We start from the raw sequence: 23,144 nt of genomic DNA, 5'->3' as shown, positions 1-23,144 counted from the left end.
GCTCAAAACAAAATGACTTTTTTAAGTTAAGAGTAGATTTTAAAGACATTAAAAACAACTTATTGCTGAAAACACACACAAAAAAAGGACAAATTGGTTGAAAGTTTCACAAGAATGGAAAATGTTTAATAAACTTAGAATGGCGGGCTTATTAAACTATAGTGTTATTTACAGCCATAATTCATCAACCACAAACACCAGAGTGTGTTTGCCTGGCATGCTGCAACAGAAGCTTTACTCCCTTCATTCAGAAAACACTGGCAAAATAATTTCAGTTGCAAATTCACAGATACAAGCTTCAAAGTATAAAGTTGTATATAACAAAAAAAAAATACAGGTAATATTTATAACAATAACTTACAGATACAAACTAATGATAAACTACAATTTCACAAAAGATTGTAAACATTTTGCACATTTGTCAGTCCTTTCTTTTAGGCAAAGTGCTCTTTTGATGACAAATAAATTAACAGATACACACTAGAGTGAACTATTTCCAGACAATACAAAAAAAACATGTTTTGTTTTGTTTTCTTCTTGTAAACATAAGTTTTACAAAAAAAAAAAAAAATGAAGAATAAAAGTGTCTTGCAGGCCAACTATAGATACATACCTGGGCAGCAAAGTGATGTTGGAAATGCTTTTGGTGTTAAATAAAAAAATTAACATTAATATCTTTTCAATGATATTTTATACATAATAAATGACAAGTTATATCCTTAATCATTTCTATCCCTGAAAAAAGAAATTAGGTATGACTTATTGGCAGTTGTGTCATTGAATGGGGTAACAAAGGCTGGAGTCCAAGAGTTGTTGGTGAATGAGCTACAAAATAGAAATAGAAAGAAATTTGAGGATCAGGTTTTTTTTTTCTTTTTTTTAAGCGTGAATAAAACTGATTTAAAAACAAACAAAAACAATTCAAAGCAATGTGTTTTCTTCATGCATTACAGCTGAGGGCACCAAGCTATACTCATTCCACAGACCTCAGCAGGAACAGTAACTTATTCAGCATAGTGGTACTGTATTGAACAAGAATCCATTTTACCCCTAAAATATTTATTGGGGCCACAAGCTTTTGCCACTGTAATGTACTCCATCCATACCCCATTCACTGCACTTTACACTGTAGCTAGAAAAACACACAGCTTTTTCTGCAGAGATGTTGTTGGTTTTAACATGCAGGAGTCTGTACAGGATGACCTCCCAAGTTCCCTTAGTACCTCCTCCCCAAACATACACCAAAACACATTTGACTCAGGCAGTATCACGTCTTTCATATGAACACACACAAAGTTAATGCTAGTGTAAACAAATGGCAACAATGGTATAGCTTTGGATTTTTTTTTTATTTAATCAAAGCTTAAAATGAAGTCCTACTTTCAGCAAGGGCTGTGTTGCTTCAAACCTAACCTCCCTCTGAGAACAATTAGAAATGCTGGACGATATTTTAAAAAATCTGATGGAAAGCATCTGAAAGATACCAAAGTAGTGAGAAATTGCAAAGTCAAGTACCAGAGAGGAAGGAGAGAATATGAGGCTAAGGGACAATTTTAAAATAAAAGCAACATTTAGAAGTTAGATTTTGGCTGAATGATAGGATACAAAAATAAAACATTAGGACCCACTAATGAGAAAAAGTTGTTGAAAACAACAAACAAAAACAAACTTAGGCTTTTATTTGGAATCCCAAAGTGCTAAATTCAAGAAGCAGTGAAACAAATATACCAGCCTCATGAAGACTGATTGGGCTAAGTTTACCTCCCCCTACCTCAACACTGTGCCAAGGTAAAGCTCATCCTCTCTGGTGAAAGATATCATCTAGAGCCTCAAATTTTTTTTTAGTTTTTTTCAGACCCAACATCTGAAACACAATGAAAAGATAACAAGGCAAATAAGAAAACATGACTTGACCAAAAACAAACAGGAAACAACAAAAACAGGACAGACCTACAAAAGACCTAGATGCTGGAGTTTTCAGACATGAACTTTAGCATAATTGTAATTAATATAACAATAATTTAAATAAGGAAGATAGTGAAAAAAAGAGGCATCTGTATAGAAATGGAAATTCTCAAAATGAAAAACATGACAACTGAAATTAAGAAGCCAATGGATGAGTCTTATGGGTTCTTAGATACAGAAAGAATTACTGAACTTTAAGATAGGTCAGAAGAAAATGTCTAGACTAAAGCATGGGGAGTAAAAAGATTGTAAAATTTGATTTTTTTTCCCCATGGGCAGAAAACAATTTTTTAAGAGAAAGAAGCGGAGAGTGTCTCATAATGAAAAACACCAAACTACATATTCAAGAAGCATACTCAGGCACAAAACAAAAATTTTAAAAACCAAACATGAAGAGAAAATCTGGGGGGGAAAAGCCATTTACTTGCAAAGGAGCAGGATAATGATAAGAGCTGACCAACAATAAATGATGTCAGGTCAATTGGCTATCCATAGGCGAAACAGACAAAATGGAAATCAGAAAAGAATGTAGTCATATCTTCAAAGTACAGTGTAAGGAAATAACTGATAACCTAGATTTCTACATACACAGGAAATATCTCCTACAACTGCTTCATAGGAAATGTTGAGAAATAAATGTAATAATAAAAGGTATGCAAGATTATTAAAAAGCTCTGGAATATAATAATTTTAAAATGTGAATTAAATATGCAGACATATTAAAGTTCATGATATGAAATTAACATCATTAAGATGGTAGTTTCCTAAAATTGAACTATATATTTACTGGATTATTGTTTCAAAATCTTGTTTCCTCTTTGCAGGATGGAAATTGACAAGCTGGTGACATTTATGAAAACAAAAAGGGTCAAGAACAGGCAAAACAAATTGGAATAACAACAAAGAAAGACTTGTACTATCTGATAATAAGAATTATAGACCTAGCACAATTAATGTGACTAGGTATTAATACAAAGCAAAATAGAACAATGAAACAGAATAGAGTGTACAGAAATTGATACATAAAAGTTATGAACACATGATTGAAGACAAAATGGCTCTGAAGAGGAGGGGGAAATTTCATCAATATAACAAAAAAGCTTCACTTCCTATCTGACACCACATGCAAAAATTATTTCTAAGTATAAATGAATATCAAGGTAAATCTAAATGTCAAAGATATGATGAAGTTTCTAGATGATAGGATGAATATCTTCATTATCTTTGAATAGGAATAATTTCTTAAGTCATCCAAAAAGCACTGTCCATAAAGGAAAACACTGATGAAATGAACTACATTAAAATTAGGAACTTGTACTCAACAAAACATTCCATTAAAAGAGAGGAAAAGGCAAACCACTGAGGAGAAAATACTTTCAACACATATTTATCACAAAGCATTGTACACAGAGTATACCAGGGAATAAAACCAATTTATAAAAAACAAATCAATAGGCATGTGTGGGCTTTTCACAAGAGGAGATACAGATACCCAACAGAAAATATACTTGCTCTCATAAGTCATGAGGGAAAAGTAAATTAAAATAATGAGCACTACACCACCGAATTTGCTAGAATTAGAAAGTTATAGATAGCATTCTAAGTATTATAGGGGAGGTGAAGCACCTTGAACTCTTCTGTATGGCTGCTCAGAGTTCAAACTGGTTCTACCACTATAGAAAAGTGGAAGAACTGACTATAGGTGAGCATCTGCATAGCCTAAGACCCTTTGTCCCACTCCCAGGTATATATCAAATAGAATTAATGTGCACCAAAAGGCATGTACAGTAAAGTCCATAGCAGCATGTTCATAAATACCCAAACTAGAGGATACACAAATGTCTATCAACCACAAAACAGATAAACTGTGCTAAGATTCCTACAGTAGAATTCTTTGTAACAATAAGATAAACAAATCACTGACTCTTGCAACAACACAGATGAATCTCACAAGGTAACTGAAGAGTGAGACACATAAGAATACATTCTGTATGGTTCACTTTATGTAAAGCTCAAAAAAAGACTAACTAAGGCAAGGTTTTAGAAGTCAGAGCTATGTTACTTGGAAAAAAAGAATAATAATTAGGAGGAGACATGAGGGAGGCTTCTGGGGTGCTAATTATATTCTCCTACTTCACTTGGGTAATATTTATGGGGCATATTCACTGTTTTAATACATTTAGCTGAAAACTTAGGCATGTACTTCTCTACAACATTTGCCTCAATAAAAAGTTTAACAAAACTTAAACCCCAATCTAAAGATCTAAATGTGAATACCTTCTTTGACTGTAGGAAAATAAATTATTTAAATATTTACCAGATAAAAACAAACGAACAACAACAACAACAACAAAAAAAAAACACAGTAAAAATCAAGCAGTAAGAGTCATCATTAATATTTGCACTTTTAGCTAAAGTGAGTGTCAAATCTGTCTCCTAAAGATGTAATAACAGAAATAAAAATTGGGGGACAATTGTGCTGTCTACTGTACCCCCTATAATATTTTTCAGCTACTACTGAGGTAATATTTCCAAATATAAGTCGTATCGATAATCTAATATTAGAAGTCAACAGTTAGTGATTGCTTGGGAGAAACCTGTTAGATATTGGGATACCTACCATCCATGTAACTATGCAGCGCAGTTAGCATCGTCCCATCTTGGGGCACGTAGGCAGAATACGCCATTTCTTCTAACATGGGTGGAGACAGCCTGGAGGGCGGGACTGCAGTGACTGGGGCTGAGGAAGAGTGATTGGGACTCACGTGCTTCTTGTGGCGTGCTCTACAGTTCTGAAACCACACCTTAAGGGGAGAAGAGCAAGGTTGGTAGGTCAAGGTCGGAAGGTCACACGTCAGGTAGGTCACTCTGAGTGCATTACCCACCCAGTTTAAAAATGAATTCAACATCACTCTACTTTTTAAAAAAGTTCTGTAGACAGAAAATACACTTTTTAACCCAGATAACCACAGTTATATTTTTCCCCCTCAGATAAGAGCTCTCTGGTGATTTATTTTAAAAGCTGATTCTGTACTAAACCAATATCTTTAAAAAAAAAAAAAAGACAAAAAAGACATTGAGAAGAAGGAAAATGGGTAGAAAAAGGGATGAAAAGGTCCAGAAAAGTGTCCATGGTTTAACTACTGGCATTTGGAGGTAAAAGAAAAGGAAAAGTCTTTTTAAAAAGAACTTAAAAAAATGCTACTAAATGTATTCTTAGACACCTGCTGGACTTATTTCTAACCCTTGTTCAAATGATCCAAATCCCTACAGAGAACTTAAAGCTTTCTGTAAGCCTCTTGATTCAGTTATTCCAGTTAACATTTTAACCTGCTGAGTTCAATTCCTCTTAGTGAATACATAGACTATTTCCTAGGAAGCGTGTTAAGGACAGGTGTATAATAAGAAAAAGCTAGTAATATTTAAATAGAACTAAATACAAACACATCCACTGATTAAAGTGTTCACAAAACATAAAGCACTAACTACTCTGTTTTCCATTCTATCACAGAAATGAAGCAAATTCAGGGGAAGCAAGGTCTTACATTCAGGTCTGGGTAAGGGAGGCTAGACCATCCATAATGCTACTAGTAATTAATCAGCCTGTTTGGAGTCCTCGCCATGAAATAAATCTTGACCACAGAATTTTGCTCTATTAAAATATTATTATATCAGAGTTGGGGATGTAGCTCAGTGTAGAGCACTTGCCTGGCCTATGTGAAACCTTGGGTTCCATCCCCAGCTACTGCAAAATAAATATACATACATACATCCATACACACACACACACACACACACACACATATATATATACATATACACATATACACATAGACATACATGTACATATACATATGTATATTATATATATACATATATATGTAAATTGCCATCATTCCAAAAAATTCTGTCATAAGAAAAAAAATAAGGGAAGGGATAAACATGTCAAGAGAATTATGATGGGAAACTTTGGGGAACAGGGCAGAAATGGCCAAGATCTCTGGTCTGTTCTGGGTTGGCTGGTAAGAACTTGAAGGAAGAAGGGAATCAGGGCTACAAAGAATTTATAAGAAAAAGTTGGCCTGATTTCAAAGATATACCCTTCCACTGGCAATCAAAAATAGAAGGCTGGTGAAGTATAAACTCGAGATTAAAACTAAAAGAGTAAAAGTTATTAATGTAATGGTATAAGCAGCTCTGAGCAGGTGGCTAAAAGGCAGCACCCAAGGAAGGTTTCCAGGACAAGTCTCTGGCACGCACCAAGGAAAAGGAGTGAGAACTGAAGCCATCCCCAACACTCTCTGAGGTATAGACCCTGAGATACCTGTAGAGAGACCCTACTCAAATTCTCCAGTCAGCCCACAGGCAAACAGTCGATGTCACTGCAGTCACCAGTCTCACCCAAAGACATCTGTCCTCCTGACAAGTGGGTGGAGAGAAGTGATGCCACCTGCCTTTTCCAGAAGTCACACACTTCAGAGAACTACATACAGCCTCATAAACTTGCACTGTGCTTCCTGAAATATCTTCAAAATATCTTCTTGTCTCTAGTAAATTGTATGGAATATACAACAAACAACAACAACAAAATTATTATCTTTTCATTGAAACAAAAAATATTGTCAGACTTTGGAAATAAATTGGAAATTTGGAAGAATGTGTGACAAATGGAAGAATAGTTACCCTAACATTAATTCAAACAAAAAAAAAGTGCTATCCACTTTCAGAATTCAAATACAAGTCCTTTGGACTCTTCTCACCTACTTGCAATTTCCTCCTGCTTTGCAAATCGCTAACAAGAGTTAAAAATTTCTCTGAACAACACAATTAAAATTTTGGAGTTCTAAATCATAAACTACATAAGGTGAAAACAGGTCATGGAGACATCATGCAAAAGAAAAAACTAACATAAAATGAATCTTTTAGAATGCCCAGACTAAAAGACAACTACAACAATTTAGTATATGAGAAAGATGATATTTTGTATTATTGTGAAAGCATGGCTTACTGATTTAGGGAAAACTGGTTAAAAATTCAAAAGAAAAATACAGATAAACCTTTACCTCAGATGAAACTATCCAGATAAAGTTTAGGTACAAATCATTGAAACCATGAATTTTTAAGAAAACAAAAGCCAATATTGATAACATACTTTTCAGATAATTTTGGCCTTTGTGCTATGCTTCTCTATCAAAAGATTAAGAAATTTAAATACATAAAGACATAAAGTTCTACATAGGAAAAAAATAAATGAAAAGGAAAATGATGGACCATGAAAGTTTAACACAATAAACAGGATTAATAAAAATTAGTAAGATGAAGACAGAAGAAACAACTCACAGAAATATAGATTGAAAATAAATAATTTTAAATTATGAAATAAGCAAACATGTTCAATTCCATTTATTTTTTTACTTTTTATTTTTATTTTTTTTTGAGATGCTGAGGATTGAACACAATCTTGTGGGCCTTGTGCATGCAAGGCAAGCCTTCTACCAACTGTGCTGTATTCCCCAGCCCTCCATTGATATAAAAATATATAAAAATATATCAAATATATTTAATAATCTTACTCCTGTGAAAACTCCTGTATCTAGGTACTGGCTGGGAAAGAAAAATGGTATGAACTTTCTAGAAAGCAATTTTTGCATAAAGACTCTAAAAATGTTCTTTTTATTCAGCAATCTCACTTCCTATCTTTTTGTTCAACAATCTCACTTCTAGAAATTTATCCTAAGGAAACTGTTGAACATACAAACAAAATATAGTGTTGCTTATGGCAACACTTTTTGCGGGGTGGGGAGATTGAACCCAGTGGTGCTTAACCACTGAGCCACATATCCAGGCTTTTTATATTTTATTTAGAGACAGGGTCTGAGTTGCTTTAGAACTTGCTAAATTGCTGAGGCTTGCTTTGAACTTGAGATCCTCCCGACTCATTGGGATTACTGGCTTGCACCACTGGCTCCCTGCTTAAAAATGGCAACATTTTAAGATAATGAAAAACTAGACTCAAAATAAATTATCCAATGCTCAATATATTCAGCAATAAAAATTATGTGCATCTCAGCTTTTGGAAGGGCAATCCTAGTCACACTGATTGAAAAAAACACCAATAATGTTTTACCCTGTTTCTGTAAAATATACAACTCATAATTAACTTATCTGAAAGGGTATATGAATAATGATTGGCTCTGGATGAAAAGTATTGAAAATCATCCATCTTTATTCTCTGACTTTAGCACAATGACAATCTGCTATTACAAATGTCCCACTAAGCAGACTTGAAGCTAGTGAAGTTGAGACTCTCCTTGTGTCAGACCATTGCTTCCACCTAATCTTTGGATGACCTAGTTTGCATATTACAACAGAGATCTAGTAATCAAAACTCTTTTCCTTAATGTGTCTCAAGTGCTGTGCCCAACATTAGGAAGGAGGTTGGGGGAAAGACATAATTACTATTTGAGGTCACAGTACTTAATTCTTCAAAAACACTGTGAAGGACTATATATTTAAATTACACATACATATGTATATATACAAATAATATATACATTTGCTTGCTAGTACTCTTTCCTTTGTCAGCTTATGAAAAATATCCAACATGCAATCTTTACATTTAAAAAGCCAAAATCAAAACTATATTCTGTGAGTTTTAGCGTTTGAGATCAAGTTAACATACACATAATACTGGGACTTAAATACCTGAGAATTACAAGACAAATGTCTGATTGGGATCCTTAGTCCTTCAAATAACAAGAAATGCTCTAAGAAGGCCTTCCATTCTATTGTGCTTCTGACCAAAATAGTCTAAACCTAACAGTCATGAATCTGGCTTTCTTGTAGCATTCATTACTATGAATGTGCAAAGTCTTAGATTAGAAGCAACACTGGACCTTTGAGTCTGACCTGCCTTCAAAGGAAATTTCATTTCCAGGCACATGAAATGATCTTCAGTGATGGCCATGCCATATTTGTAGTCTTTCACATGAAAAAGTTCATTATGAGTGAACGTCAGTGTTTTTTTTTTTAATATTCTTTTGCAGACCAGTCTTTATACACATTTAAAGATACCTATTCTGTATTAATTGTTCCTTTCCCATTTCCTGACCATCTCCAGTTAACTATCCTTATTGCCTTCAATATTATGGCAATTTTAAGATTTTTTTTATTACTTTGGTAGCTTTTCTTAAAGGCAGCATTCTTTCCAGATTGGCTAACAAGCCAAACACAATACTAAAATAAACACAATACTCTGAACATCTGAAATGTGCAGAGGATGTGGGACTCACCTCCTAAGAGAGCCTCATACTGCAGTCAACTAAAACCACTGGGGAATTAATCTTTAGAGAAGCTGCAGTGTTCTTAGGTCTTTCCCGTATGCTTCTTTATATAGACAGTTTGTTAATGTGAAACATTTTTAGCTTCTCAAAGAATATATACCTGTGTATCAACCTCCCAACTTAATAAAATACAAATAACAATGAAGGTATTTATCCACCACCCCCAAATAAATTTCATTTTACTTTAGTTCCTTAATCTTTTTTGAACCTCAAGTATTTTTTACCTTCTACTTCACTATTCTTTTTATACCATTTTGTTAGTTGGTTGCCTCCTTCCTGAAGCAGCCACTTTTCTCCAGGCTTCCTCCTTGATTCTAAGTATTACTATGTCCCACTCAAACGGCAGTACCTCTGACATGTTTTCTCCCTAATGCCCACCCTTTTCGGTTTTTGTTGTTGTTGTTTTGTTTTGGTACTGGGGATTTAACCAAAGGGTGCTTTACCACTGAGCCACATCCCCAGCCCATTTTATTTTTTATTTTGAGATGAGGTCTCACTAAATTTCTTAGGGCTTTGCTAAATTGCTGAGGCTGGCCTTGAACTTGGGAGTCTCCTGCCTCAGCCTCCCAAGCTGCTGGGATTACAGGCAGGTGCCTCCCAGCTCATTTTTTTACGCTCTATGACCTCCTTCTAAAGGATCTAACCCAAAGGATCTCTTTGCTCTAGTACTGTTCATCCTTTCAAATACTTGTCTTCATATTCAACTGCCACCATCCCTGAATGATTAGCACAACTAAAAGGGACTTCATCTTCCTCCAAACAGCCAACCAGGTTTTTTTTTTTTTAACTTTATTTCTGTTTTGAGTACCAAACCTATTGATATTTTGATTCTCTCTGCTTCTCTACTACAGTCCCCAAGTCCTTTTTCTGGTATCCCTATCATCCAGCTCCTGACATTTCTTGAGCAAATTCTAGTTAATAAAATGTTTCTCCAACAAATCCTAGGCCCACTAACTCACTCTACTCCCTGGCCCCATCCCCCAAATCACTACTTTGCTGGGTATCCCAACTAAGTTTTCTGCTTCTAACTAGTCTTCTCTGGATTCTGATTCTTCTCATATGCTGTCACAAGCTCTTCCTCAAGTCACAAATAATGGCCTTTTTCTGTCCAAGAAAGAACTCTGCATTCATAGGCCTCTGCAACTACAACAATTTCATCTTCCATAATTTCTAAACCTCAATTCTACATTCTAATAAGTTTGCTCTAATTCATCCCTCCCTAGCTTCGTTTATATAACTCTCTCTTCCTGGATCTTTTAGCAAAGCCCGCTAATACCCTTAACATACATACACCTACACACACACACACACACACACACATACACACACAGTCAAAAAAAAAAGTAGAAAACACTGAATTCAGAACCAGATTGTGCTTGGAATTTCAGTTCTCTTTCTTAGCCTGAGGATCTTGGGGCTGCTGTGAGCACTGAATGAAAACATGCAAAGAGTAATTTGGCAAAAGGCAGCCTGACTCAAGGTAGACTACTTATCAGGTTTTAAAAAATTGATTTAGAGTGTGAAAAGACCTAAAACAGGAAGGTAATGTTATGAGATTTCTTCACAAAAGAACAATGCACACTCAAAGATCTGGAATTGGAAATCTTTGTATCTCTTGATTGACCTTTAACATAATCACCTGTATCACACGTCTGCTCAAGCCTGTCCTCTCTGCCAGTTTCTGGAGGGTCTGTGCATCTGGGTTGTTGTCCTGAGCAAATTGTGCTTGCATGACCTGTTTTATAAAAGATGTACGTAGCAAATAGTTAAAAATACACAGAGCAATCTAAACTTTGATGACAGAAAAGATATGCACAAGAAAATGTGATACTTATACTCTACAACTTGAAAATCAATATGGGAAGTATGTATAAGTGAAAAGGCATATTTTGTGAATTGCTATGCAAAAGTTATGCTGAACTCTTTAAAAAATAACCCACTTCAACAGAAAATTTGGTCTCTCAATTATGCTGTTAGAAATAAACTCACCTTTTGTTACTTCCATTTTTAGAACCCATAAATGAAATGCATAAATAGTATGTAATTCTCACTATTTTATTCATTCTGTTAAACTTCCCAGCTTTCTAATAAAATATAAAAATCATATCACATTTATCTTCCACCTCTACTGAGCTAAACAAGTACAATATCTATAATATAAACAGGTATAATATCTATAATTATAGTAATATAATTTTCATTCATCTGCAGATAGTAAACAGCTCAAAAGATGAATTCCGCTTGGTTGTAATGATGCCATCATTTGGGGATCATTCACTTTATGCAAAAGACTATTTGAGATCTTAAAAAAAAAGACATCATCAGTCCACTGAATAAGAATTTATCAGGATCTAAACATCTCTATATTGAAACAATTCACAGGTGATTCTGATGGGAGTCTTTGGATTGGAATCCCTGTGTCAAGTGCTATGAGATATGAACAAAACTTTCCCTGGTCTTCATTTTCCTGAAAGATACAGGCATGCCAATAATGACCTAAAATAAGAAGTAAAGGGAGAAAAGTAGAGGAGAGTAGGGAATATCAGAATACAAACACAAGCCAAGGACTCTGGATTATTCCAGAAGAGGGAATCATTATGGGAATAAAGTAAGACATTTGAATTTAATTATTAAAAGTCAATCAGCTGAGGGGAGGATTATAAAACATAAAGGATGTCTTGCAAACAGTCAGGGAAGCATCCAACATGTAGTGCACGTCTACAGTGTGGGGCATGAGTGCCCAAAATACCTAAGCACATAGAGCACAGCTCGCCTCTATGCTCTTTCCAACTGGCAAATCAGCTGTGTTCTCCACTATCGTCCTTGTGTAATACTATCATCTGCCTCTGCACTTGTCACAGGGTAGCTAAATAATTCATCTGCAAGTTCACTGTCCATAGCAGAAAGTGAGCTCTTTGAGGACAAGGGCAGTGACTTACTCTTCATAACCTCATGGGCTACAGCCAAGTTAACTCCTTTCCTGTCACACACTGTGCACTTGAGAGTTCATGACAGAATGAGACTTACAGTGAGGAAAATCTGGTGAAAGTCTGCAGAAAAAGGCTAATGTTCCAGGAAACCTTCTGAGGTTACAAGCTATATTTTCAATTAAGATTTGAGGGGCTGGGGTTGTGGCTCAGTTTTGAAGTGCTTGCCTAGCACATCTGAGGCACTGGATTCGATTCTCAGAACCACATAAAATAAATAAATAAAATAAAGGTATTAAGTCCATCTACAACTAAAAAAAATATTTAAAAAAAAAAGATTTGATTAGTGGCTCTTCTAGACTTATGATAGTATTCCTGGCTTCCCATCCAGCTATGCTCAATCTATACACTGTCAATAAAACATAACTTTTTAGTTTAAAAATATAGGCAAATGGCCTAAATGTTTATAATCTCACTCAGTTCATTTTATTCTTTCTTTCCTACTCCAAATGTGTTACTTTAATATATTCCTATATGAATGAGGATTTGTGTTTATAGTTTGACATGTACCATCCCAAAAACAAACAGAATGACCAAATTAATCATGTCTTTGTGTTTTAATTTTTCAAAAAGAAAAATCTGAGCAAGTATTTGGGTGTTTGCTAAGAAGCTCATTACTGATAATCTCTAAAAAATAGGAATAAAACAAATCAACAGTGATCATTTAGAATTGGAATATTCTTAAGAAATACTTATTGATCTTCCTTTTAATAATATTAGTATTTAGTCTCATGAAAAGAAATAAAAGGGCTTTTTAATTTCTACTTAGTTTCACCATTCTCCAGACATTGATGCTTCTGAAGCCCACTCCATTCCTTTTTTTCAAGTTCTTCTAACATGGTCTAGGGGTAAGTCTCTATAGACACATTATTTTAAGGCCAAGAGATTTATAGCAATGTCAGGAGTCAACACAGTAACAGTTGACCAATTTTATATGAAAATTAAAGTAAGAGCTAAACTTGGCATGTTTAATAGTAATAATCACTGAGCCAATATTTGTAACTATAATAGGAAAATCATAACATTAGTAGGAATTTCTTAAATATCATTTTTATAAAGAGACAATATCTGATATTTATCTACAGACATATTTTTTGAGTCAAACTATTTTTCTCTCCATGAGTTTCTAAAGAATTTCAGGAAATTATTTATTCATCCTATTTTAACTCTTCTCTGTGCAAAGTAGGCACTGTATGGACAGTCTTGACTTACTTACTGTGCACATATAATATCTTACTATTTTGCTCAGTTCAAGCAAAAATACTTGAATATATTCAGATTTCTTAAAGAAAGGTAAAACAATTGACAATCAGAGATTCTGACAAAGTAAATATATTTTTTTTTATCCACAGCTATCCTATATTTCTAAATTATAAAGAACCTCTAGAGGATTGTATCTCATTTGGCTCAGCCATCCCTAGCATAAGATAAATACTATTAAATACTGAGTAAATGAGAACATCCTTTGAAAGCATATCAATATGCTTTCATTTTTTTAAAACCTATGATTCTAATATACATGTTAATCGCTTTTAATTCAGATCACATTTTTCTATAACACAAGGCTTAAATATTTTAGGCACATTTGCAACAACTTAAAACTGTAAGACTACCCATAAGATCCAGAATCCCACTCTGTGTTTTAGCTGTTGATGTTGCCATTAAATGGAGTTTTGCTAAGGCACATTTTCTCTCATGGTCTACTGGGAAGCCAAGCCAAACAAAAAGACCAGGTTGTGGAAGCAGGATTCAGATGTCTTTTCTACCATTCCCCTGGAGGTCTGTCTTCAGGGGAGTTCCTGAATCTTTTGGAGAGGCTACCTACATCAAGGAATAACTATAAGAGTTAAAGGAGATAATACAGATAAGATGCCGGGCACAGGACTTGTCATACCAAGGCTTTCACACCCTTTATGTCTATACACAGGGGTTTCAAATTCACACAATTATAAATAAATTTTTACTTCAAATTAAAATTATCATCCTTTGTAATTTTTCAAATTATAGACAATTCATCATGGGAACAGTCCACTTTAAAAATAGTACATTGAAAACCAAAAAATAAATATTAAAAATTAAAAAAAAAAAAAACAGTATATTTGTATTAGAGATTCTGCTTTAACCCAGACACTTTTTAGCAACTGGGTCTCTAAGGACTTGTGTGATCTCCATTTTAACTCATGGAAACTGTGAGGTAAGCAAGGTTTCTTCTAATTGCCTTATCTTTCACTTATTACTTACTGATCAAGTACTTTATACCTAAGAAATACAAAACAATGATGTATTTGGAACTTTTTTCTGAATGGATCTAGATTTTAATGCTCAAGTCATTCCCACTGCCAAGTTCCCTCAGAATGTTTGTAATCATTCTCAAAATAAAAACTTCTCTCTTAAAACACTTTTATATGGCATCCATCTTCAATACCAGCAAGTCTTAGAATGCTACATATGATTTTTCAAAATATTACTTTCACTCATTAACAAATGCATAAATGTCTTTTAAAGTCTGAACTAAAATGGATGCTATGTGTAAGGTACCCAGTTGTACATGGTAGGTGCCCAATAAATATTACATTACCTTAACATAAAACACATAACCTCAGCGACATTAATCTTTTAGAAAAAGTGATTTTCTTATCTGAAAAAGTGCCAGAAATAATCATCATATGTATAGACTTAAATATAAACTGAGGAGTAAACATTTATCTTCTTGACAATTTGGATCAACCAAATTTACAACAATTATATTTAGGACAACTAAACTGAAAATAATCCCATCCTTTTCAGGGGCACAGCCAACCTTTAACATAAAATTATATAATTACTTCCTCTACACCTTTTAAAAACAAGAAACGGACTACTTGATTGGAGTCAACCAGCGTTACTATTTACTTCAAGGAATACTCAATTCTTTCCTACTCAAAAAATATAACAATCTTGTCCATTAAGAGGCTCATTGTAATTTTTTTAAAAAGACTAACACAATAGAGTCCCATAGACCTACATGCTGTCTCTTTCTGTTAAGAGTCTCAGAATAGTTTGTCTCCTGTTGTGATTACATGTAGTAACATATGGCTAGATTAGACTGATGTTATCATGAAATCAGAACAGATCAACATTTTGTTTCTACTGTGCTGCTGATACCAAAAGACTCCAAGGAAACAGCACTTGTATGACTATACACATAGTGTGTTGGAAATACTGATAAACATTTCATGGCAATAAATATATATTCATACATTCATTAAGTTCTCAAAAAAAAAGCATAGGATAACCTCTGAGAAAACATGAATGTTTTTAGGCATCATGAACTTTGCTTTTTGTTTTGTTTTGGAATTTTGTTTTTGGTAGGGAAGGGCTCCAAAAATCTTAAATTCATTGTCACGTCTACCTGGAGTTGATCTGCTGTAAAGCTTGTGCGAGCTCTTTTTGCTGGTTTTGGATGATTGACATCTTGTTCTGTGAGGAGGGCACCTTCCACACTAATCCCATTACCTGCATTTTAAAAATATACCATACATATTGGTAACTCAAATCAGTCCACCAATCATGCAGTAATAGCTCTCTTGTATCTCTTGGCTTATTGTGAAACTGTACATATCTTCTAGATTGTAAAATCTCTTACGTTTTAAAACACACTGTAAACATATTGTGGAAACAATATTCCATTTATAGACTTATGTTTTCAGTCAAAAGTGCAAAAATTTAGAAGTCACATCTAAGGCCCATTCTTTGGAAGGCAAATAAAACAAAACAATTGTTTTCAAAAAGAAAACCTGAACCCTAACTAAAGTCTGCTGCCTGAAAATATGGCACAAAGCTTATACATACACCATGGTTCCCCCTATAAATAAACAGATGAAGACCATCACTAACAGTAGAGTGCTTAATGAATTTTACCACAATTATACTTTGCACAAAATAATGCATTAAGATGACTTTGGGAAAAATCATTTTTATCCCTGTATTCACTGTCCCCAAAGACTCAAAAGTATTTTAAGTACATATTTACCATTTTCCACTTCTCTTTTTAAATTATCCAGCATGCAGTCATAATGCACCCTGCAGAGGACTTTCTCTTCCACCAATGCAAACTCCTCTCCCGTGGAAAGTTGCCTTTTGCAAGAAAAGCAGGCAAAGCATGCCAAGTGATAAACATTTCCCTTGGCTCTTCGGACCCAGTCAGTAGAATGGATGTGCCTCCCACATCGAGAGCAGCGAGCTCCATACCTTCTACAGTAAAGAGAAGGGCAGAACAGTAAAGATTTTAATGCTTTCGTGAGATATTTATCAGACTAATATTAAACACATTATATACTCCACTGGCATTTAAACATTTTGAAAAAAATAAAAATTATTTTCTAAAAGTCAGTATAGTACGAAATCAAGATTTAAGATCACAATTCAGATCTATTTTTAAAAATAAAACCTCATGGCTGCTGTAAATGAAGACTGAATTTTCTTTTAAAATAAACAAAACATGAATTTTAATATTCTTCTTACTGGGTCAAATATCAAAGCATTTATAAATTTATTTAGAGACTCAAGATACAAATACACAAGGTGGGGGGGAGGGGAAATGGACAGAAAAAGTAAAATGCAAAAGTATACAAACTCAAGATATAAATATTGACTTCTTAAAACCAAGTTGAGGACTGGGGTGTAGCTCAGTAGTATAGCATATGCTTAGCATGCACAAGGTCCTGGGTTTCATCTCTAGCATCAAAAAGCAAAACAAATTTTAAACTGGGAAGTTGAGATTAGAAAATGCCATAAAAATACCATAAAGAAGACATTAGAACATTTAAAATAGAAATTATCAAATGATACACAGAATAGAAATTCTTCATCCTAGTGGGTGAAGAAGAAAACTTGGAATTGTATCCTTCCCCGGAAAAGCTAAGGCATTGCTATCCACAGAAGGGAAGAAATATTATCTAGAACTTCGGAGACATATTTAAATATTAGATGCAAATCAGTCTTAACAGAATGCCAGAGACAGGTGTAAATATTTCTTTTTTTCTTCCAGGCTGAGTGACTGGATGCTGTCATGACTCCTGTCACCATCACAGCCCCCGCAACCCAGATCACACTAGAGCAGGGCATGTACATGCGCCGCCTCCTGGATGTGTCTTTGGAGAAACTACCAGTTATTTTTTTTTTTTTTAAATATATTAAAACTGAATCCTAAAAATAAATTTCGGAATATAATAAAATATGAAGTATTTAAAAGTCCTGAAGAACAAGATTTTCAACCTTTAAAACCAAGTATTTCAAAGGGCTTTAATTTACCATAAAAAAATAAGATCAGCATATCATACGTGAAAGAGAAAGGTAAACTTTTCTACTGTAGAAGAAATGGAGAGTAAACCTAATAAAAAATATACATTTTGAGTGATCATAATATTCTGTGATTTTTATAGAATAAATGATTCTGGGTATTATGAAGTGCTTCAAATCACCCAGCAATTTTATTCAAATCAATCACTAAACACTTTTTTTTGTGGGGAGGGTACCAGAGATTAAAACTCAGGGGCACTCAACCACTGAGCCACATCCCCAGCCCTATTTTGTATTTTATTTAGAGACAGGGTCTCACTATGTTGCTTAGCGCCTTGCTTTTGCTGAGGCTGGCTTTGAACTTGAGATCCTCCTGCCTTAGCTCTGGAGCCACTGGGATTACAGGTGAAATCACTTTTTGAAATGAAGTATAACGTATACAGTATAACATACACTCCATAAACAATATAACATCCATAAATGGAGTATGACAACATAATAAGTGTTGCAAACTTTGCTACATAGTATTAATTTACTAATTTCACAATGAACATTCCTCTTCATTTGCAAATGCAAATAAAAAGAAATATAGTAATTTCAAAATTCATGCTTACAAACCATTTCAATTTCCAACAGCTTGTCCATAAAGAATTGAATTATATCCTAGAAAAAAACTTTACATTTAAACAATTATAAGGAGATCAGAGAGTGAAAATGTTACATTTAATATCCTGTGAAAATATAATCTCACAAACTAAAGATCCAAAAACAGACAAAGAAATTGAATTTCTAGGCAGAATAATTCAATGGAGTGTACTTACAATCCTGACCAATGTACTTCTGGCCAATGTACTTGATCACAGTATCCAAACTCTTGTCATCTTATAGGTGTATAACTGGGATCCTTCTATGGTAAATTGTTCAAAGCTTTTTTTCAGTTTTCTCCCCCGAAATGATTTTATGTCATCTTATCATTTCCCCCAAAGAAAGAACTTTGTCACAATAAGTCATTTTGTATTTTATACTTTATACCCATGCACAGCAAAGCTTCTGTTCGTAATAAATACATAAAACTTTCATTCTCCAGAGTGAAAATCTTTTTTGAATTAACTTTTGTATTCTAAATTCCTAAAAGCGATATAAACATACTTATTGTGTTTTAATATAATTTACACCCCAATATTTTGAAATCCATCATATGAAAAAAAATGGGGCTTCAATAAATAAAACTGTACAAGAAAAAGTCCAACAGGTGAAATCATTATAAAATCATTATAAAATTGTTTGCATAAAATTTCTTGAATTGTAACTAAGAAAAATATTCACCATGTACCTGAAATAATCGAGTTTGCAGAAAATGTCTTTGTCTTTAATATAACAGCTGGTGTGTCTTCCTAAGGAGGTTCTGCAGACACTGCAGGAGAGACACCGGACATGCCAGCACAAGTCATTCACCTGGGAAGGAAAGCAGGGCAGATGAGAAGCAGTCTGACACTACATTGAAGAACCCATTCACTGTTTCGTATGTGAGGCAACACTGGCCCTATCATATTTTAACATATGCTCTGGATGTTTCCATTCAAACAATGTCATTTATATAAATATGCATCTGGATAGAGTCTATTTTAGACTCCAACTAGAAAATCACACTGCTATATGCCACATTTGTGTTTATATTTTTTTAAATTCCTCTAAAGAATTCAGGTTCATTCTTTCTTTTTCTTTTCTTCTCATCCCACCTCTTTGAGCACCAGAAACATTTTGGTTAAAGTCTTACGTAGAGATTTTTTTGGTTTTTCTTTTCCTAGGTTCTTCCTATCATGAAACCTGGTATTTAAGGAAGTCAAGACTAACAACCTATTTTTTGTCCAAACAATTATAAACTGTATACCTGTTAAAGAGAGCAAAAAAGAAAGTGGAAAATTGCTTTATAAGATACTCACACTAATAAAGAAACTAGGCAATCCATTTCCCTTACAAACCAGAAATTGCTAAGGTAGCTCTAAAGGGTAATAAAGCAGTAGCCCTGGCAATAAAGCCAAGGAGTAAAATAATGGTAAGACTACTTAATGATTTGGTGACAGGGGAACAAACAGAATTATTTTCCATTTACACTTCAAGTAGTAAGATATAACATGGTATTTAACAAACAAACAATCAAAAAACACAGCACTTTTATACTTTCTAAATAGCAACAAGAAATATCGCCAATTCAGGAAAACAAATCATAATTACTCTCACTTTACACTGTTGCCACAATACCATAAGCACAATTTTAGCCTTTAAGAGTAAAGATGTGTGCTAGTTGAATTGGGCTGCTCATAAAGTTTGCTCTGTTAAACAGACACAACAAGTAGATTTATGCTTAATTAAATTTCATGTAAAAGAAGAGCAATGATGCAAAAACACCAGTTGCACCCCACAAATGGATCTAATAACTAAAATAGGAAAGTAAATTACCATGAGGTTTGGCTTTTGCTATACTATTTCATAATACTTTTCTATCCAGTGATATTGTCAGATTGTAACTACTGTTCAACATATTTTTCCGTGATACAAAATACAAAATGTACTTTGAAACTTAATGTAAAAAGATTTATTGGCTTCTAATTAGAGGGATATACCTCTTTCCAAAGCACTAATGAGATGCTCATTTTTTGTGAGATTTTAAGTTTTATACTTTAGTATTTTTCTTTAAAAGAATTATATATGCACGACAGAAAACACTGAAAATAAGAAGCCAATAATAGGGGGAAATCAGAGAAAACTGAAATTTAAAATATTAACCACGATGAATATTGTCCTGGAGGTAAAGATATAGTTCCCTTTTTCTTTGCCCCCTAAAATGTGGCAAATTAATATAAAGTTTAAAGGTAGATGATTTTTTTAGTATTCCACTGTTCAGGGACTTCTGTATTTCTGTCACATCCAAGTTTTGTTTTGTTTTGTTTTGTACTTTTTAAAGCAAGATTTTAGGGTTGAGCCATGGTCTACAAAAGCTAAACCTAATACCTGATTTGGCATCTTTCCTCAAAATTGACTTCAAAAAACAAACAACAAAAAAATGAAGTCCCTTAATCTTCCTTTTTGGGGGGGCAGGGAGTAAAGTGAAGCAAAGAAAGAAGATTCTGGAAACTATAAACCTTTACTGATGACTAGTATTGATACAATCAGCATAAATGCTTAAACATAGGAGTAGGACCAAGCCAGAAAACCACCAAAATCACAAAACACTAAAGTAATAAATGGGGCAAAGATATATCTAACTCCTTTTATACTTTTCTGTTCTAATTCCATTTTACTTGCCTCACAAGAGAGTGTTTTTCTATTAGATACACCCTTAAATACTATTCCTATACTAGGTCTATTTTTTAACCAATGCCAAGTTTGAATTCAAATTTATCTGGAAGAATAATCAAAGTGTTGGTGGGGTGTAGAGTTAAGAACGCAGAGTTTTAAGACAGTCATATAGTATCAGACTTAATTTGGTGCCAGTACACTCATATATAAGTATTCTACAAGAATAAGATTCATGTGGAAGATTTTATTGCGCAGACTCCTGTCTCATTACAAAAAAAAAAAAAAAAAAAAAGTTTTGCTTAACTCAGATGGCAGGTATTGTCTATAATTCAAAGATATGCAAATATATATTTATACAAGGTAAACACTAGAAACTATTTCAGAGGATGTGATTAGTGTTACTTCATCCTAATTTTCTCTGTTATGAAGTGTTAGTCTTCATAAACACATTTCAGAGAAATTCTTTTAAAAATTCTGCTAATTATTGGGAGGGCTCATTGAAAATAAGCAGTTGGTTTTGGTTCAAAAGATGATTTTAAAATATCAAAAGGCTCAGGTTTAGCAACATTGAAATTGGAATTTTAAGAATGCAGACTTAAAGAGAAAGCCATGTTAATTTGCCAACTATAGTGATCAACCACCAAGTAGGACAGACTTAGTTATTTTTAAACCTTTCCTTCAAAACTTTAAAACCTTTAAAACTTTTTTTGGTACTGTATCTGGGTTGTATAGAGTAATATTCCCATTTTACAGACGAAGCAGCTTTGTCCAATGACAGAAATTTACAGAGTTCCACTAACTCACTTTTTGAACTCATACTCTCCATAATTAATCCTTTTGAACCCCTTACATTGTGGGGAGGGAATAGAAAGTGAACTGGTTTGCAGCTAATTCAGTTTAAGAGAAACTATTATTTTACATAGTGGTTTTAAAAAGCTATTGAAGTTGAAAACCTAATGTATTAGGATTAAGGCACTTGGGACCATGATCCAGCCTGCAATGATATGGATAACTGGGCCTGCCAGAATTTCTACTCCAAAATTCCCCCACAATATTTCAAGAGAAAAGTAAAACAAATTAAGACAGTCAACTCTGAAACCACTTGAAACACTTCATCGGAGGCTCTTGTGTGTGCGTGCATGTGCATGTCTAACTTCACATCATTTTCCATCTTTTTCCTTAAGCACTGGAGAGGACATAACAACAGCATTGGATGGGCTTAAGAGCAGGAAGGTACTGAAAATTTTTTTTTATTTAAATGCTCCTATAAACTTTCTTAATTTGGAAAAGTTTCAAGTAAATGTAAATAAATATAAGACTATATTAAAAATATCCAGAAAAAAATCATTTAAGGTACTTCACAATGGCTTACGCCAAAGGAGACACTGCAAAGGGAAATCAGTTACCACGTACTGACCTGGAACTCTTCTAAGCAGACAGGAGCGTGGGCGTTACTTGGGTGGAGGGATCAGTTAAAACAAAGATGTTTAAGAAAGCAATGGTTTGGGGCTTGGTAAAGAAATGAGAAAGCAATCCTTTCAAACTGAGCAAGGGTTTCCCCAACTTCACGTCTGTCTACGAATCAGTTTGATTATGGTACATTCACCCAGGGAACTGGCATTTCTACACCAGAATGTGTCTCGCATAAACTATTTTTCAGCAACATGAAAAGAGCCTATTTTTTTTTTTTTTTTTTAATCACACTTGACTCACTGTATGAGTCGCCCTAAACTGGGCTAATTTTCTGAGGTCTACAATCACTACTGAGAACTTGGATGGAAAGGGCGGTCAGGGAGCTTTTCTCTTTCCCTCGAGCTTCCACGCTAACCCCGCGGCTCCATCCTACCTTGAGAAGGTATTTGTCCACGATCTCCAGGCCGCAGCTGTTGCATACACACTTGCCAGGGGGGCAGCCGGAGCCCGAGGCCATGGACTGGGGCGAGGACGAAGGGGACAGCGGGGCCGAGGAGGAGCACGAGTCCTCGTCCCCAGCTCCCTCGGGGCTCACCTGCAGGAAACGCGCAGGCAGTTCTAGACCCCTCCTACCCTTTCGCAACCCACTTACCCACGGGGGAATCCCCAACGCCTCCCCTCACTTCCCCCAGTCGACCCCCACCCCCGTCTATGAGGTCTCATTTCTACTTCTCTCTCCCAGGTCCCAGCTCTGGCCACTTACCCTCTGAGGCTGCTGACCCCTGACCTCGACGACCCCGGGAGCTATGCAACCCTGCCGGCCACTTGGGCCAGCTAACTTCCCACCCATTCCGGC

The 23,144-nt window shown here is 34.6% G+C and overlaps 1 protein-coding gene across 1 annotated transcript in view; it reads right to left on the bottom strand.

The window, feature by feature from the left end:
• Positions 1-111: 111 nt before the first annotated feature.
• Lhx8 (LIM homeobox 8) overlaps positions 112-23,144 on the bottom strand; it is a 26,492-nt gene continuing 3,459 nt past the window's right edge. Inside the window, exons 5-11 of the mRNA XM_048814202.1 lie at positions 22,722-22,883; positions 18,909-19,030; positions 16,308-16,528; positions 15,687-15,790; positions 10,948-11,043; positions 4,586-4,769; positions 112-825 (exon numbers count right to left, since the gene is read on the bottom strand). Of these exons, the coding sequence (XP_048670159.1) occupies positions 749-825; positions 4,586-4,769; positions 10,948-11,043; positions 15,687-15,790; positions 16,308-16,528; positions 18,909-19,030; positions 22,722-22,883 (966 nt within the window). The 3' untranslated portion in view covers positions 112-748. The remainder of the gene's footprint in view (positions 826-4,585; positions 4,770-10,947; positions 11,044-15,686; positions 15,791-16,307; positions 16,529-18,908; positions 19,031-22,721; positions 22,884-23,144) is intronic.

The sequence above is a fragment of the Marmota marmota genome, unplaced genomic scaffold (assembly GCF_001458135.2).
Source record: "Marmota marmota marmota unplaced genomic scaffold, marMar, whole genome shotgun sequence".
Taxonomy (NCBI): Eukaryota; Metazoa; Chordata; class Mammalia; order Rodentia; family Sciuridae; genus Marmota; species Marmota marmota.
The sequence above is the reverse complement of the archived record's forward strand: the minus strand, read 5'-3'. Positions and strand labels throughout refer to the sequence as shown.